The sequence below is a fragment of the Bos indicus x Bos taurus genome, chromosome 10 (genome assembly GCF_003369695.1).
Source record: "Bos indicus x Bos taurus breed Angus x Brahman F1 hybrid chromosome 10, Bos_hybrid_MaternalHap_v2.0, whole genome shotgun sequence".
Taxonomy (NCBI): Eukaryota; Metazoa; Chordata; class Mammalia; order Artiodactyla; family Bovidae; genus Bos; species Bos indicus x Bos taurus.
The window spans coordinates 77,845,522-77,864,120 of NC_040085.1; the positions used below are offsets into that span (position 1 = coordinate 77,845,522).

At 50.9% G+C, this 18,599-nt stretch overlaps 1 protein-coding gene across 10 annotated transcripts in view; it reads left to right on the top strand.

Annotated features, from left to right (window-relative positions):
• RGS6 (regulator of G protein signaling 6) overlaps nucleotides 1-18,599 on the top strand; it is a 609,909-nt gene that overhangs the window by 588,291 nt on the left and 3,019 nt on the right. For 4 of the 10 annotated variants that reach the window (XM_027552323.1, XM_027552324.1, XM_027552322.1 and 1 more), the window contains one exon: nucleotides 11,484-11,550. The exons of 3 other annotated variants lie outside the window; for them this stretch is intronic. In XM_027552323.1, coding sequence (XP_027408124.1) covers nucleotides 11,484-11,550 — 67 coding nt within the window. Of the gene's footprint in view, nucleotides 1-1,862; nucleotides 5,263-11,483; nucleotides 11,551-18,599 lie in introns of those variants that run through there. 3 more of the 10 variants (XM_027552327.1, XM_027552331.1, XM_027552330.1) reach the window with 2 other exon arrangements.

Below are 18,599 nucleotides of genomic sequence, written 5' to 3' on the forward strand. Positions count from 1 at the left end.
CAGAGTATATTATGGAGAAAGCAAAACTCCTGCAACCCTGGGCAGGCCCTTCAGGTTGACCACGTGGGCTGAGGCTGTGAGAAGAAGCCTGGTCCTCAGATGAGGCATCCAGATCTCGCTAGGCTGCTTTTCATGAGAAGTGGGTGTTGGGAGAGCAAACATGATCTCGATGCAGCTCCGCGAGGAGCATTTATTGACGTCCCTTCTTCCCAGAAGTGGTGTTGGTTCAGTGGTTCTCCAAGGTCTGTTAACAAAGTGTTTGGAATGAGAAAGCACCAGACACCTTCCAAGCATTTGAAGTGTACACCTGGGAGAACTTAGAGAGATGTTTTCAGGGCCAGCTGAAGGAGAAAAATCTCCTAAGCTCCTGAGATTTTTAGAATCTATATGAGAGAAAGCCCAACCTTCCAAACCAAAACATTCCTAAGTTGCCTGTTATTTTTCTATAAAGACTCTAAAGGGTCATGCATTCTGATTTTTTGTTTCCAGTAGTAGAAATAGAGATGGACTTGTTTCGATCCATCCATCCTCCTTGTGATCTTGGGATAACACCACCTGGGGTAACCAGATGAGGCTGAGTTTGAGGAAATGACCCACAGCTCTAGAGCAGTAGCAACTCTCAGAATACTTGAGGCTTAAGAATGTCATTTTCACAGCCCAGTATTCTAATCAAACAAAATTAACTAGTCAGCCAATATGTCTTGCAATTTGATAGCCATTTTCTGGATCTAATATACATAAAGTGCTTGATTTCTTTGAAAGAAGGTCTACATGAATATTTCATCTTCTGTATACTGTAAACTGTAAAACCCAATGAAAGGCTAGTACAATAGCAATAATGGTCCTGGGAAATACATGAAGAAAGACCATCCACGTCATGGGAAAATGAGGGAGAGAAGCTGGGCAGTCCTTGGACCAGGGATGTGAGGCCAGCTGCCATTCAGGACTAACTGGTGACAGGAAATGTTGATCCAGATCGTTCATTATCTTGGTCGGCTAACTTCTTATCAAGACTGAATCTGGGTCCAACATTTCTCCCATGCAGTACTCTTTCTTTCCTTAGTAAAGGAGGAACATTTGGAGAAAGCAAATTGTTCTTTCTAAGACTCCTATATCATGATATGGAGGGATTATCTGTGGAAGGCCACAGAGGCCCTCTTTGACATAGAATCCTAGAAGGGAGTTCAGTATGGTTCATAGAAGCTGCTGGAGCCATGCTAGTTTGAGTGCAGAAGGAGCCTTACGATCCCCAGCAGAGGCATTGTTTTTCACACGGCTCCTTTTAATGGAAGCTTCATTCTGAGTCATGCAGAACTGGAGTAGCAAGTAGCAAATAGGGGTTATGCTGTGCCAAGGCACTGTGTACTTTGGCCACCCAGAGCCATAGAGCTGGCATAAAGGCCTGCTTTTTGATAGGGCCAGCCCAAGTTCAGAAGCAAATATCATTCAAAGTCCATGGCATGGTGCAGCCAGCCCATAGTGCATCTTTATCCAGAGCAGAAAACAGGATCCTTCTGATGGGCCCAACCCCACAGACGCCCAGCTGGCCAAGCAAAGTGCAGCTGGATTTCAGCCCCTTCTCAACCCTCATCTGCCCTTGTACAGTGGATGACTCACACCATCATACAGGGGGGCCCTGGTCACAAGAGCCCTGGGCCCGGGAAGAGCTGTGACACATAGCAGGTTCTTAAAGTGAGGGGGTGGGGGGCTGCTCAGACATGGCCTCAGATCAGATGAACGGAGCCTCTTTCCTCCAGCTCTGTGCACTGGGAAGCGTCCTTTCACAATGGCTATAAAATATGAAAGCCATAATAGGAAGCTTCTGTAGACTGTGTTTGCATTGCCTTCCATCTCCTCCTCAGACTCTCTGGTTGGAAGTCCCTTCAGTCTCTAACTGAAGACCACTTCGCACTGCTCAGGACCAACCAGCCTGCCACTCTCTGCCATCTCCCTGGTTTTGCAGTCAACAGGTGACCTCGAGGGTGTGAAGGGGGCCAGAGGGGAAAGACTGTCCATTCCACTGCTCTCTCTTGGGCGTGCTCATTCCTTCACGGTCTACTGCAAAGCAAGGGCCAACTTGGACACAGAGGACAGAAGGATGTGTGGGAGGAAGGCAAGAAGTAGCAAAGGGCCATTAGCCAAGACTCAACAGCAGCAACTGGATTATTCCTCTTCGGGTGGTGGCTGAAGCCATCTGGTGAGAACTCCAGAGGAGGAACTCTGAGGAGGAGAAGATAGAAAAAGTCCTCCGCATCTTTGTACAAGGGACAGCACTTAACTTAGAAGTGGCAGCCCCAAGGGACGGTGGCATCAGCCTCCCTGGACACCTTTGCCTGGGTGCTCAGCTGAAGCCCCAACTGTCCTCTTGAGAGCCTCATCGGCTGTAGCCTCAGGCTCCCAAGATGGACAAAGGAACAGCTGGTGCTGGAGGCCTCAGAGGAGAGCAGAGATGAGAACCAGGTGTTCATCCTTCTCCTAAGAAAACATCACAGTTGGTCTTTGCCAAGGTGCTCCTAGGAATTGAAACAGCAAGGGCCGGGAGCTGAGGGAGCCTTGGCATGCACCAAGCGGCATCTCCATGACAAGCCTTTCAGTCCTGCCTGCCAAGGAATGCAGCGGGGAAGTCAGATGGAGACCAGGAAGCCCTAGGAGCCAGCTGTCACCCGCCTTCCATCTCCCTTTGCCCCCGCCCCGCCCAGAAGCCAAGGAAAAGCTCTTGAGAGTAACCTCCCCCCCCACCTTCTGGGCAGCTCTGCACGCAGAAACCCCCAGCCCCAGGCCCAGGTGTTGAACCGGAAGTGGAAGGCTGAGGCCCTCCAAGCAAGGCAGAGGGCAGGCAGCCAGGGTGATCAGCCCACCCCCTCCACCCACCCACACACAGCAGTGCCTTCTCCCCACCTGGAAGCGGCTTTCCCTCCCCCTCAGCCTGTCGGGGCAGAGCCTTGGGCTCTGCTGAAATGAGCTCTCAAACACCTAGACAGCAGAGCCCTAGAGGGCCTTGACCTCAGTCGAACAGATCCTTTCAACAAGGAACGGTCAGCTAAAAATCTTTAGAGTTGCTCTTGATTGCACACAGTCCTTGGGCCCCGTTGGGATGTCAGGGTCACAGGCTATATAGTGCCAGCCTGTTCCCATCGGATCTCAGAACCCTGTGATCGAGCAGCAGTGAGACCCGGGTCTGCCTAGAGATGGAGGTGAATTTCACAGCTGTGCTTGGGAGGGAAAGCATGAACTGGTCTCTCCTAGGAAGTGAGGACTTCCCCTAGGACTCTGGGAAACTGTGCAGAGCCGTGCCAAGGGTGACTCCTGCTTCCAGCCTCAGCCTGCTAGCAGTGTGACCTCAGGCCCATCGCTAGCCCTCTCTGGTCCCTGGTTTTGTCCTGTGTACAATGGCATGGACTGAATCATCTCTAGGACCCTTTGAAGCTGGGACGTTCTATTGGTCTGTGCTTCTCTCTGTCCTGCGATTTTCGAGTTGTGCTAATCATCCCCCAGATGAGAGAGGAGCCTGCCCGAAAAGTGGCTGCCCACCCTGGAGGCTGGGAATTAAACCAAGGAGAGAACTGAGTTCGGTGTCCATTTAAAATCCTTTGACAAGGATTTGAGGATCAACACTGGCAGAACTGAGTGCCGCAGCCCCCTGACCCCACAGGCCCCATCCCTCCATTGTTTGGGGCTCATTCCGCACCGTGACGCCTGGACGGCAGGGAGAGAGAAGTTGCAAAGAGCAGGTTAAGCACCGCACATCCTGTCAACCACACCAGTGCTGCAGTGCCCACCCTTCTGGGACGGATGCCCAGCTGGGTGTGTGTTGGGAGGTGGGGTGAGATCAGTTGGGCAAAAAGGTGGGCCCCATGCGGGTACTGCCACGTCACCCTGGGCATGGGGCAAGGGCATGGGAAAAAATGAAGTGTGAGCATCGGGGGACCTCAGCGTCACGCCGCTGCCCTCCTGCAACCACCCCTTCTGGGTCCCTGGAGACCTCTGGGCTGGCTCGCCACTGTCCTCTCAGAGATGCTCAAAAAGAGGTCACAAGAGGGCGTGTTATCCTGGTCACAGTCAGCCGTAGGTTAAGTCTCTTCCAGTCTCTATTCCTCTGTCTCCATCTTGGGTCCAAGTGAAGTTTGAAAAAGCATGTTTACTCTTTTAGTTTTGTAGCTAGAAAAAGAAAATGTAAAAGTCTGATTTTTGCAAACCAACGATAAAATGTTAAGATGGCTGAATCAGTTTGGCTGGCAGGATACAGAGGCGACAAAGAGATAAAATGGTTCTCCATGAGGGCCCTGGAGAAGGTCTTTCTGAAACCCTGGGGAACGGGGAGACTTTTATTTATCAAAAAGGTCAGAGGTGGTCATTTTTGAGAAACCCAGCCCTAGACCCTGCCACTCCTCTGGGAAGGAGGAGCCCCCAGCTATTGTAGCTGATGGTTCGTCTGTCAACCAAAAGCAGCCAAAAACCCTCTCCCTGCGGAGTGCCCACTCGAGCAAAAGTGCACCAGTGACTCAGCCCCCAGACACAGGGGAGAGCTCGGCACTGCAAAAACCGCTCCCTCCTCCTCACTCTCCCCCACCCAGCCAGCTCCTGCCTTCCCCAGACCCCAATGTGCCGAGCAGTCAAGTGAAAGACTCCTGTGAGGCAGAAAGGCACAGCTGTGTGTTTACAGCCACTGATTCCGATCCAAATCGCAGCCCTGCCAGTCTCCCGCAAGGCAGGCTGGGGGCAAGCCGGGGATGGATGCGCCAAGCGGGAAGCTATTTCGGGAGCTGACCTGCAGCCCTTTGCCGTAACAGAGCCTTCCTACCACCTCCCCTCAACCCCCCACCAACTCAGGAAAGACGTCCTTCTAGAAGGAGCTCCCACTTGAGAAGCGGCTGATGGGGTTGTGGGATTTCAGCCTGTTCCTTGTCACTTGTGAAGTCAGATTTCTGGCACCTGTCCCCAGGCAGCCACGCGAGGACAGCCCAGGGCTCCAATCTGTCCAGTGAGAAGGCAGAGGGTGAAGGTGACCGACGGCAGGGCGCTTGGCAGGATGAGCAGCAGGGAGGGCAGGCCTGAGTGGGGGACGGGATGCCCGTTTCTGCCCAGGACAGAATCTGCCTTGGACCTGCCAGGGGAGATGTGGCATCACACAAGGGGCAGGAGAGAAACCTCCGGGCGCTGGCCAGGCTTTGGAATAGCAGGAATCTAGGAAGCAGACCCGGAGAAGGCAATGGCACCCCACTCCAGTACTCTTGCCTGGAAACTCCCATGGATGGAGGAGCCTGGCGGGCTTCAGTCCGTGGGGTCGCTAAGAGTCAGACACGACTGAGTGACTTCACTTTCACTTTTCACTTTCATGCATTGGAGAAGGAAAGGGCAACCCACTCCAGTATTCTTGCCTGGAGAATCCCAGGGACGGCGGAGCCTGGTGGGCTGCTGTCTATGGGGTTGCACAGAGTCGGAAATGACTGAAGCGACTTAGCAGCAGCAGCAGCAGGAAGCGGACCAGACTGCCAATGTCAAGGTCAGGGAGAAGAGACCCAATTCTGCTTGTGTCCAAACCAGAGGGTTGGAAGTCAGAGTGCTCAAGGTCTAAGGACTTCAAAGGCTGAGAAGTAAGATGGCCGTGGCATTCCTCCAAAATGAGCTCCTGATGAAAAGCAACGTGGGAGTCTTCCCTGTTTGAAGGAGCAAATGAGCACTTTGGTTCTAACTGGGAAGCGCGGTATTCTGGAAGAAAGGCAGGATACAAATCCATAGGAAGGAACAATCCCTAAAATGTTGCTATGAGGCAGAATGCTAACTGGGACACCACAGGGGAGCTGAAAAGAGCTTGGAGCAGTGGGATCTTCAGTTCAGTGATATTACCCGAAGGCCTAGGAGAGAAAGACCCTGGAGTGTTTGTTTTTGGGCTCCCCAAGGGATGGGAGTGGCTCAGACGGTAAAGCGTCTGCCTACAATGCAGGAGACCTGGGTTCGAGAAGGAAATGGCAATCCACTCCAGTACTCTTGCCTGGAAAATCCCATGGGTGGAGGAGCATGGTAGGCTACAATCCATGGGGTCGCAAAAAGTTGGACACGACTGAGGGACTTCACTTCACTTCAAGGGATGGGATGGTAGGACGGGGTGGAGAGTGTATAGCTACCCCGGCAGTGCCAGTGTCCAAATGGCTGGTGAATTTATAGATCTATGTCCATGGGACATGCAGTTTCTGATTGTGGCCGCAAGGGTCCAGCCACAGCCCTGTCTAGTCCAACATCCTTTTTGATGACTCAGATGAAGAGACAAACATGCCAGTCATATTCAAAGATGCACACCTAGAAGGTAGTGCTCATTTGACAGGTAGTATGGTCTGCCATGTTAAGACCATCTCCTTCAGGTGGAATGATGGGTCCAAACAACCAGGTATAATTTAACCAGATAAAATTTATGTTAAAAAAAAAATTCAGTCTCACAACTACAGGATGACATTCCTAGCCTTCACTGTAATTCAAGTTTTAAAAACTCTGGGGGTTCTAGTTGACTGCAAGCTTGATAGAAGTAAAAGTGTGAGGCAGTCACTTTTTTAAGTATCTTTAGGTTGTAATAACAAAGTGGAATGGTCAGAAGTGCTCCATTGTTCTCTGTGTTGCTCTAGACTGTGTTGAATCGTGTTTCCAAGCTCTCTTATTTTATCAGGAACTTCAACAAACTAGAGACAATTAAAAAAGAATAGCTAGGGACTCTGGAAGCCCAGTCAGATGAAACTGAAGTAGATAAACATGTCCTGCCCTGGCACTAGTGGTAAAGAACCTGCCTGCCAATGCAGGAGAAATAAGAGACGCAGATTCGATCCCTGGGTGGGGAAGATCCCCTGGAGAAGGGCATGGCAACTCACTCCAGTACTCTTGCCTGGGAAATGCTGTGGACAGAGGAGCCTGGTGGGCTACAGTCACAAAGAGTCAGACGCAACTGAAGCGACTTAGCACGCATGCAAGGAGATTCAGACTCCATCAGGAACTATCTGTGTGTTTGTCTCTCAGAGCGAGTGGGCAGTTCTGGATTGTTTCAGACAGAGCTAGAACAAATGGATAGAAGACATGGGCAGGGTCACTCTACTAATATTCTAACAGTATCAACTTTCCAGGGGTGGAATATGTCACCTCAAGGAACAGGGAGCTCCCTGGAAACAGTCAGATGTTGAATGGCCAGGGATATTGTAGAGCAGGTTCTATACTGGATTCTACCCACCTCCTCCAAGGAGAATCCTCAGATGCATTAAATATTTGTGAAACATTGCATGTTATCATAGGTTTATAAATAAACTATGGGAAAGGAGAACAGATCAAATGGAGTGAGTTTGCTGAGACTGGAGAAGAAGGATCCAGAGGAGTCAGGTTTGACTCTACCTCGAAGGAAAAGCTAAAGCTAGATTATGGTAAAGTCAGAGCAAGACCACTGTCAAGAAGTGGAATTGCTGTCCTTCAAGCAATTGCAACTCAAGCAATTGCAATTCAAGCAAGGCAACGTCATCCTTGCCTTTTGTTTTTGGTTGTTTAAGCCAATCACTTGAGCCCTGGGCAACAAGGCTCTCTCCCCAAATGCCTGGGAGGAGATTAGTGAGCGGAGGACACTCGTACCCATGGGCTCAGGGAGGCTGAGCACAGCCGGTGGGTTCCCTGGCTCTGCACTGGAGAAAGCTTGGCCTGACATCATCCCCATCCAGAAAGGGTGTTTTGTTGAGAGCAGAAAAGAAGATCGAGCCGGTCACCTTTACCGGATGGGACTTGCTGGTTCCAGTGGACAAATTGGCAGCCACCTTTCTCAGCCAGGCCAAGAGCAGAACACGCCCCTGAGACCTTAGAGCAAGGGGAATTATGCTCATGGGCCCCTCCTCCTGGGCCCCGCCATAAGGACTCATCTTCAGCCCAACTCGGGGAAGGGACGGGCTATCCCGTCACATTCTTTCCCACTGTCCTGAGGACCAACCTGATTGCAAATGACACTCCCTCCTCTCCCAGGCTTTGCCAAGGCTGCTTTCCACCTCATCATGGAATTGTATAATTATGGTGATTACAGCTTATGGTGTTTTCCTCTCCTCATCTTTTGCTTTCAAATTCTTTGAGGCCTCTCATTAAACATGGCGATGCCAATAAAGTCAGCGAAGTTTTAATAAGATGCACTTTGAAGCTAAAGAAAGCCCAGTCAGAGTTGATTGTTACTATGTCCCCTCATGCTGCTGCTGCTGCTAAGTCTCGTCAGTCGTGTCCGACTCTGCTCGACCCCATAGACGGCAGCCCACCAGGCTCCCCCGTCCCTGGGATTCTCCAGGCAAGAACACTGGAGTGGGTTGCCGTTTCCTTCTCCAATGCATGCATGCAGGCTAAGTCGCTTCAGTCGTGTCCAACTCCGTGGGGCCCTATGGACAGCAGCCCTCCAGGCTCCTCTGTCCACAGGATTCTCCAGGCAAGAATACTGGAGTGGGTTGCCATTTCCTTCTCCCGTGTCCCCTCATAACAGGCCTTTAAAACTCTATTGTGGGTGATTAATGCCTGGATATCAGAGGTAGGGGAGAGAGAGATATGGAGATCCAGAGTGGGGAGCGTGACTGTACTTTTTCACAGGGCTGGAGAATGGTTTTACTCCCTGCCCCCTGGCCTTTCTCATTTACACCAAGAGCATGGTGCATCTGAATCCCCACCCCTAATGGAAAAAGATGGACTGTCAAGTAAGGATGGAGGACCTGGCATTTACATCATAGCAGGTTAAGTTGGGAAATAGACATGGAGCAGTTGACACAAAACTCAATCAAACCTTAGGAGCTGCAGCAAAAAGTAAAGGGGAACTGCTGGTGGATTCTCTGTCCTCGACAATGGTGGAAGGTTCTAAATATGTAAAGGATCCAACCTTTAGCATTTGACAGGGGTCACCATCCTGTGGTCATATCCTCAAGGATGGTTTCCTTGGTAATGACAGCTTCAGAGCCCATTATTTACTGGCCCTCAATCACAGCTTTGCTGAACTGTTTCTAGATTTGCAGGATGTTAGGAGAAGAATCACCAGGAAGGCATGTGGTAGGGGTGGGGGAGAGACAGGGTGGCCACCAGAATCCCCAGCTTGCCCTTCAACAGCTTTGTACAGGTGTGATATCTGAGTCCCCTTTATTTCCATCCTCCCCAGGACTGTGTGGAGAACTACCCAGCAAGGTGCATCTTGCCCTGACAGGAGTCTCTTTTGAGAGGCTCCAACTGTCCCCTGAGAGCTGACTGCCCTGAACCATCGCACAGCTCTTTAGCCAGCTGGTAGTTGGCTATCTGGGACATGACTGAGTAGCACGAACCATCTGGGGTTAAACGCTGTTGAAAACCTGGCATTGATATCTCCCCCAACTGCATTCTCATCCCCTACTGAAGATGACCTACTAGCTCTGCCCCCGAGAACAACGTCCCTTTAGTGCCCACCAGAATGTGGAGAGTGGGCTCGAGCTGGGGGTTGGGCAGGCCCAGTTGAATTCTATTTCTCCACCTGGAGTTGGGATAAGACCCCAGGCAAGTTGCTCACTTGCCCAAGGGGTACAGTGACGCCTGCTGCCTGGGGTGGATGTTGTCACTAAATGAAAGTGAAGTCTCTCAGTCGTGTCCGACGCTTTGCGACACCACGGTCTATAGCCTATCAGGCTCCTCCGTCCATGGGATTTTCCAGGCAAGAGTGCTGGATTGGATTGCCATTTCCTTCTCCAGGGGATCTTCCGGACCCAGGAATCGAACCCGTGTCTCCCGCATTGCAGGCAGACGCTTTACCGTCTGAGCCACCAGGGAAGCCCGTCACTAAATGAGGGCATGGCAAAAACAGCTGCCGTGTCTTGGGTGCTCACAGTGTTGGCATCCGTGTCGTGCAGATCTTGGCCTGAGAGGGACTTAGGTTCTCCTCCAGCTCCACCACTTAACTCTGTGACTCAGGCAGCACCTCCAAGCCTAGGTTTCCACACCTTGTAAAAGGGAGATAAGAGGAAATGATCAAGGACTTCCCCGGTGGTTCAGTGGTTAAGGCTCAGCCTTCCAATGCAGGGGGTGTGAGTTTGATCCCTAGTTGGAGAATTAAGGTCCCACATGCTATATAGGCAGTGGCCAAATTAAAAAAAAAAAAAAGAGAGAGAGTAAGTGATGAGGAGGGAAAAAATACATAAGATGCTTAGCATAGTGTTTGCAGTATATAAGCTTGAGCATAACTCTTTGTATTGTTATTATTTTCTATTATGATGATGTTACCTGCAGCCCACGCTTAGCTCTTATTCTTTATCTGATTTCCAACAGTGTTCTGCAAAGTAGGTATTACTGTATTTATTTAGCAGTTGAGGATGGGGACACAGATATCTCAAATACGACAGTATGTGCAAAGCACATCCATTTATTAGAGCAACCAGCTCGTGACCCTACTCAATAAATGGTAGCTATTATTACTGTCTTATTTTTAAAGTCAACTCAGAGAGCTGGTTTCTCTGCTTTGCCTCAGAACGGAGGGACTGTGGTACCAAGCAGACCGGCTTCTGCCCTGTGGTCTATTTCCCAGGGCCCCTTTGCTCTTCCCAAGAAGCTGTAGGACTCCGGGGCTTGCAGCAGCATGGTGCCAGGACATGGGGAGGGCCACCAGGGAAGCACTGCCTATGTTGCCAGGATCTGGCATTTGCTCCCGTCCCCTGAGGTGCAGGACCCTAAGAAGCCTCCTGCTTCCAGACCCAGACCAAAGCTAGTTCTCCCCTAGCAGAGCGTGAACTCCAGTTCTCCAGAGGAGGCGCCCTACATGGCAGAGCCTCATTCCCAGAAACCCTCACCTCGCCGCTCGCTGCCTGGCTGGAGCCGCCCTGAGCCACGCAGCCTCCCGTGCGTGGTTGTTTCCTCTGCCAGATAAACAGAGGCTTCTCTTTTTTAAGTGCTGTACTACAAAGAGGGGTTGTCGGAGGAGTTAGGACCAAGTGGCTTTGAAATCCAGGGATGCCTTGAAATCCCTCGTAAACCAGCCCCCTGGGGAGCACACTCCCCCTACTTGTAGTATGGACAGGAACAGAAGCACAGAAGCCATTTCCTCTGACACAAATGGCTTTGTCCTGAGGAAAATCGGGTTTATAGATGTCTCTTAAGGTAAATGCTTTAGATGGGCATCTTAGGAGTCTGAGGTAAAGCTCTACAGCCAAACACGTGGTTGCTTATGAACCTTGCACGAGACGCTCTTGTAAGTGCCTGTGGTGTAAACACGCACATGGGCGTGTGCACGGCTGCGTACACCAGTGCATGTGCTGCCTGGCCGCTGCACGCTTCCGTGTCCAGTGTATGGTGTGTGCAGCACACACGCGGCACACCTGCCTGTGCCTCCGCGGGGGGACCGCCTGCCCGCTGCTGCTGCTGCTGCTGCTGCTGCTGCTGCTGGGTGCGCGTCTGGGCAGGGGCTCCCCTAAAGCCACTGGTCTTCACGGTTTCAGCTGGATAAGTTGTTCTTCACTTCCCTTCCTAAAAACACAATTGCCTAGTGCTGCTGGCGCAGAGTCAGAATGGCCGCTGCATTTCACCCCCGAGGCGGCTTCCTTCCAGCAGTGGGTGAGTGATCCCGGCGTCCGCACGCTCTAACCTTCCTTGGGGGCCTTCTGCAACAGAAGGTGCTCCCCAAACCAGAAGAGATGATCTGTGTGTCCATGGCCTCATCTCCACCCACCCCTCCTGTTCTCACGCCCTAGTTCCATGGACAGTTAGCAGCATCCTTTTTTTGATGTTCCCTTTTTTTTTTTTTACACTATAGTTTTTTGTTTTGTTTTTGTTTTTTCTTCCTGAGAAGCAAGAAGCCAAGGGCTCCAGAAGTGGCAGGGAGATGCGTCTGTTGTCCCAAAGGCAATGTTCAAATAATGTCTTTGGGTGCTGATCCTGCCACTCATTCCTGGGCCCCTAGCAGAAATGCCCACTACCTTTGAAGATGCTTTTAAATCCAACAGCAGCATCCTTAAGCTTAGTCCCCACCTTACAGCTCCCATTACTCTTCATCTGTGGCCCAGGGCCAAGTCCTGTAGGAAACCGGAAAATCTTACCTTTCTACCTGCTAGACCACCAGAGGAGAAGAGGGCTAAGGAACCAACTCATCACCTGTCCAGCATTGCAGGGACATGTGAAAGGGGTTCAGAGGGAAGTAAGAAGGTTCCCGGTGGCTAGGAATTCCATCAACCCAGAGATGTCTTGAAAAATGCTGCTTGACCTGTCCCCTGTTGTACTTTTTCAGATTAGGAATATCTGTCTGATAAATGCCCACCTAACTGCATTCCTAATAATAAGGAGGAGAGAGAAATGAGTCAGCCCTCTTTGCATATGCTTCTAAAAGAACCTGGACATCCCCAGAAAGATGATGCTTTGGGGCGGTGGGAGACAGTCAGCATGTTGACCACCTCTGCCTTCGAAACCCTGCCTTGGCAGCTGGCTTAACCAAGGACCCCAACCCATGGATGTGTTCTGCGTGAATGTGTTCACAGGAGATGAGACATGCCCTTAGGAGGGTGGGGTGCCCTTGATGTCCTCATGGGTCCTGAGAAGAATCAAACGCACTGCCCAGCCAGTGACCCCCCTGCTGTCTCATCCACTAAGCTTCAGCAGCGCTCTCCCCTGTGGCCGTAGTTGGGTCACTTGAACTTCCTAGTTGGGAAAAAAGTAGAGTCAAGTTGTTGCCAATTGCAACTGAGCCATGTCCCTGTTCCTTGAGTCTTTTGGCCCTTGCCTACCTTGGAGTGAACCAACGCAGAGATGCCAAAGTACATTTAAGGAGGAGGAGGAGAGGAAGAGGCAAGCCCAGAACCAACTACAGGAAGGCATGCTATTGAGGGGCCTTGTGAACAGAGTAGCCGCCTCTGCTCCACCCCTGCGTCCACCGAGAACTTGGGGCAGGCTGCTTATAGAAAGAGCACCGGGGTTATTCAGTCAGAGCTAGAGGAAGGAGATAAGAGATCCAGTACTGAGAGAGGGGATTTCTCCTGCCTACAGAGAAAAACGCAGCAGGGAAAGTGGAAATGCACAACTTGGACAGGAGGCTGGGGAGTCTGTGCCTGGGCATCGTGCCACCCATGTCGGGCACAGCTGCTGAGCCCCTGTCACTCTCGGCATCCCTCGTGCCTGTCCAGTGGCTGATTTGTCCCTGCACAGATGGGGACTGTGGAGGAAGTTCTCCCATCACCCACCAAAACTAACAGGTAGAGGTCGAACTTTGCAAAAGAGCCCCAGAGGCGATGAGCGTGATGAGGGGACAGGAGTCAGGAGCGCAGGAACAGCAGCTAGGAAGGGCTTCCCCCAGCCAGCCTGCTGCGGGGATTTGGTTCTAACTGGAGTGAAGCATCTGCCTGCCCTTCCTTAGGAAAGGTGAACATCACACCTGCCTTTCTCCTCCCAGGACTGTTGCTATGGAGATCCCAGGGGCATCAGCACCTGTAACACAAGGTCACAAATAGAAGTGGCAGCCTCACTGGCCTGTCCAGCAGCCACCACTTTAAATCCATGAGCACCAAGCAGCAGTGAGCTGTGCCTCAGCTTAGTCCAGCAGCCAAAGTCAAAGGGAAGCCCGTCAGGCAGAGCAGAAATGTCCTGGATAATCTCAAGTTTATGCCCAAGAGCTGAAGCTTCTTTCTCAGTGAGGCTGAGAAAATCACCTTGGCCTGCCCAGAGAGGTGACCTGGTATGGGCGGGCCTGGAGGAGTCCCTAGTCCTGAGCATTCCCACCTGTCCCCTTCCTTGAGAGTGATGGTCATGTACCAAGGAGACGGTGGATGAGCCATCAAGGCCACTGACCAGCTGTATATGTTCAGGCTAGTAGCTCAACCTCATGTGTCCAGCAGGTGTTAAAGGGAGACCTAACTGGCAAGGATGCTGTGGACATGGGCGCAGGTGTCTGTCAAAGGCAGAGCGCACTTGACACACAACAGCTGCTCAATGTTTGATCAATGGATGGCCGTGGGTAACTGTCCTTGACAGCTAACCTGTGTCTCTTGTAAGGGGACCGTCCCCATGCTGCTACCATCAAGGTCTGGGCGAGTACAATAGGGGGGCACTTGAAAAAGGAGGGAGCAATGCCACCCGTGCAAGAATAAAAAATTCAAACAGAAAGTCCCTGGGAGGTAGGACATAGAGGTTGGTCCTCTCACATTTAGTTCAGACAGGAGGGCTGGCAACTCATAGTTGCTAAATTTAAAAAAATAAGTTAAAAAATAAAGCACTGCTAGTTGCCAATACGGAGTAGAGTGAGGTGTCTGAACCTGGTAATTGTTCCAGGAACATTTTGTGGGAATTGCTTTCAGCATGCGTGAGTCCACAGACCCACCGTTGACATGAGAAAATGTGACTACTTATTTATATTACTGTACATAAGATGGTGGGCTGTTACAGAAGAATCCATTGTTTTTATTTTGACCATATTCCTTACTTTTTAAATAGGTTTAATGTGCGGTGCTAGTGGTAAAGAACTTGTCTGCCAAAGCAGGAGATATAAGAAATGAGGTTCGGTCCCTGAGTCAGGAAGATCCCCTGGAGGAGGACATGGTGACCCACTCCAGTATACCTGCTGGAGAATCCCATGGACAGAGGAGCCTGGTGGGCTATAGTCCATAGGGTCACAAAGAGTTGGACATGACTGAAGCGACTTAACATGCATGCACATTGTGTATTAATTCTTTATCCAGTGAGGTTTTTTTTTTTTAATTAATTCAGTTTCAACCTATCTTTTGATTTGGGGACTTGTTGTTTTATATTTGTGGTATCTGATTTTTAAACAGTTGAATGAAGAAAATATCTTAAAACCAAATAAAATGCCCTTCAGCTCCTGAGAGAGATCAGAAAGCTTAGCAAGGACCCAGGAGTAACACAGACCCCAGGAGAGGATCTTGCCACAGGGGGCCTGCCCCTCCCCCTCCCCAGCCCCACCCCACTCCCATCCCCTCAAAGAGTGAGAAAGCCAGAAGCAACCTCTCTTCCCCAGGTGCTGCTCCAGCCTAGCTCTGCCATGGATCAGCTGTGGGTAACCGTTGGCTAGTTCCCACTTCATCTGCCCATCTTGCTGATGATGGAAGAGGAGAGTCAAAGTGTTTTCAAAGGATTCTCTATCACATGTGGATTTTCCCACAATCCCCCGACAAAGCTTCTCAGCCCTAAACTATCCCGAGCAAATGGCACTCTCGCCCCAATTTTAACCATCATCGAGAAAGGAGATGCCGCAGAATTCCTTACATTTCCTTTTGAAATCATCCCTTTTGCCTTGCTCAATGGAGAAGGGGCACCAGGGTGACCAAGCTCCAGGGAAGTCACCTAGGAAGTCGGGCAGGTCCTTGGCCTCCACCTCCTGATAAACGCAAGCAGGACCTCTCCTTTCTACCCAGCTCTTAGTCAGGGGCTGACCGCTCTCCCCAGTGAGTCCCCTACAGACCTGTGACTCCACACACACTCCTCGTTTATGGACTTGAGCATCAACTACTCATAGGTAAACTTTCAGTCTCCTTGAAAGGACAGCTTATCTCTGGGGCCTCCTACGTCTTGCCTGCTGAGGTCACCTCATAAGCCCTATTCAGCAAAACACCATTTTTCATTAGCAGGGATGAAAAATGTCTGTGTGTCACCACAAGGTGATCGGCTAGGATCGATGGAGAATAGAAATCATGTTCCAAATTAGTTCTATTGCAAGTTCTAGTTCCTCAAGCAGAGGAATCTGGGTTTCCCCCATACCGGAGTGGGAAGCTTTGAATTCAGCCAAAAGGCAAGGTTGCTGGGACAGCAACTGAAAAAGAGTAAGGGGTGGAGAGTTTCAAAGCAGAGATGTGATAGATGGATTAGTTTTAATCTTTTTTTTCTTTTGAGGCATAATTACATGTGGCAAAATCAATAGATCTGAAATGTATGGTTCAATGAATTTAACAAATGTATGTACCAGTGTAACCTACATCCCATCACCCTAGAAAGTTCCCTCATGCCCCTTTTCAGTCAATTACATCCCTCTGCCCTAGAGACGACCGTGGTTGATTTCCATCCCCCTTGTAGCCTGGGTTTGGATTTAGTGGGCTTGCAATCTGTAACTGTGGTCTTAGGTCATCTGGACAAATCAGCAAGAAAATCTCATCAGCAGCTCAGATGTCTCCACTTTCTTAGTGCTGCAAAAGGTCCTGCCCCTGAGCTGCCAGTGCTTGGCTCCTCTGTCCCCAGTGTGCCATCTGACCCCCCAGGGCTACCCTCTGAGCCACAGCCCTTCTCCCAGTCAAAGAGGTTAGCACCTGTCTCCCAGGTAAGTGAGTGGTGAAGCTCTTGGTAATGGTGACGATGCATGCTTTGTTGATTAATACAGGGACGTGCAATGCACAGAGCCACGGCATGTCAAGCAGCATGTTGATTTTTACTGAAGCACCATACAAAAGGGAGCTCTTCCTTTTGTGCATTTCCTTTTAGAAACAAAGGATTCCATGACCACCTTCTTCCAGGCTTCTAGCCATCAAGATGGCTGCAGAGCTGAAATGATTAGTAAGCGAGGAGGCTGGGAATTGAATGTGTGTGGGTGTTTGTGATCCCAGTCCTGAGCCCGTGGTCCATGAAATTGAAGGATCCCAAATTCTATTGGATTAAACTTAGCCAAATGTCTCGAAGGTGAAAAGCGCTTTGTCTGAATGCAAAGCTTTGGTGTCTCTGAAATGTACCTTCTGCAGCTCAGTTCTTAATCACCGTATATTTTTTCACTTGGACAAAGGCTGCCGGCTAATAGCATTTTCAACCATCTTCAGCTGCTTCACTCAACTACGCCAAGGCCTCAGGCTGAGCTGGTAGCAGTTTCCTGGCACCGTGATCCATTCCCAACTGACCAGCATTGAGGAACAGCACACATTCACACCCTGAAAAAAACGCCTTCCCCCTGTAACTATGCAAAATGCCAGGCAGAGGCAGAATGACTGCTCCCCTCCCTCAGTGTCTCCTGCAAACCCATCCAAACTGGAGGATGGGGGTGAATAGGAGGGAGGAAAGAGCCCTAGATGGTGCAGGGCGGGAACTCTTCTCTCTCTCTGGGCAGTGAAGGTAGCTGGGAGCTCCCAGCAAGCCCATAGCAGCACAGACCTTGAAGCAGCTCATCTCTGAACACCTCTGCTGTCAGATTTCACTTTGATCCCTGAAAATTATAAGAACCTCAGCTCTTCAGAAGAGAGGCAGCTGCTGAGCCAGGGTGATTGCAGGATTTCTTTCCCCCAAGCCGGAAGGCAGGCATGTAGCCTTGCCTGCGTCCTGCATGAGTAACCACCTTCCAGCCTCACCCGCGAGGTCACTGCCTAGTGAACAGATTGCAGTTGGGCTGGGCTGCCCCTGGACCGCCCTGAACGCTCACGACCTCCTTTAGCAGCAGAACTGGCATTTGGTAAATGCACAGGTGCAAGAGCAGGCAAGGGAGGCAAAAAATGCCAAGGAGCACCACCTGGATGGCTAGAGGTTGGGAACATTCTCCAGGCTGGTCATCTGCACCCCACCCCTCACCCGTGAAGCCCCGAGCCCTGGAAGCAGCTGGGGGAGAGGAGGGGAAGGAGGGATGGGCTGGCCACAGGTCTTTGGAGTCAGAGCTGCGAGGCTGAGCTCCAGGACTTAGGCAGGAAGAGATTAATTAGCGCCTCCCAGCCCAGCCAGCTCTACAGAACAGGGAGGTGTGGAGGGTAGGGATCCTCAGGGCTAAATTCACCTCCAACAGACAGACACACAGTCATCCAGAAACAGAATCTCTAACCTCTCTCAGCCACAGCCCCCTTTCCAGCCAAAATGACCTCACTAATGAGAATGAAGCTGTAATGAGGGTTCGGATGCCTGGTAAACCTTACCTTCTTTGTCTCTGGGCTTTTACCGTACCCACTGGCAACAGACTGTTATAATTCAGAAGCTTTAGTGATTCCTTTTGTTCACAGCCACCAGGTAAATCAGAGCCATGAAGGCCATTGTATGGCAGACCTACAACATATATATTTGAGTACTCGATACGTAATGTGTGGCCCTGTTGGAGGAGGGATGGAAAGGGAAGGGAGGAGCTGGTATTTGGTGTGTGGATTCCACAGCAGTGAGCAGTACCCAAGAGGAAAGTGACCTTCCTTTGTGCATTTCCTGTAAGCAAGGATGGACAAGGGTGAAAGGGACTAGGGGAGGTTTGGTAGAGCCCCCCGGACTGGAGACCTCTGGACTCATCAGTCCCTATTTCCCTGTGCTTCCTGTCTTCAGGGGAGCTTCCCTGATGGCTCAGCAGTTAAGAATCCACCTGCAATGCAGGAGACACAGGAGACATGGTTTCAATCCCTGAGTCAGGAAGATCCCCTGGAGGAGAAAATAGCAACCTGCTCCAGTATTCTTGCCTGGAAAATCCCAAGAACATAGGAGCCTGGCGGGCTACAGTCCATGGGGTCGCACAGAGTCAGACATGACTGAGCGACTGAGCAGACACGCACGCACCTGCCTTCAGGCCTGCACGGAGAAGCCACAGTCCCAGGTGACCACCTGGATGAGAAATGCCTCCAACTCCGTGTAAGAAAGGGCAGTCAAAAAAGTCTCTGCTACATGTGTGCTTAGAACCAGGCTAGAGGGAGTCCTCGCAGATCAGCCTCTGCCACCTATAAGCTATT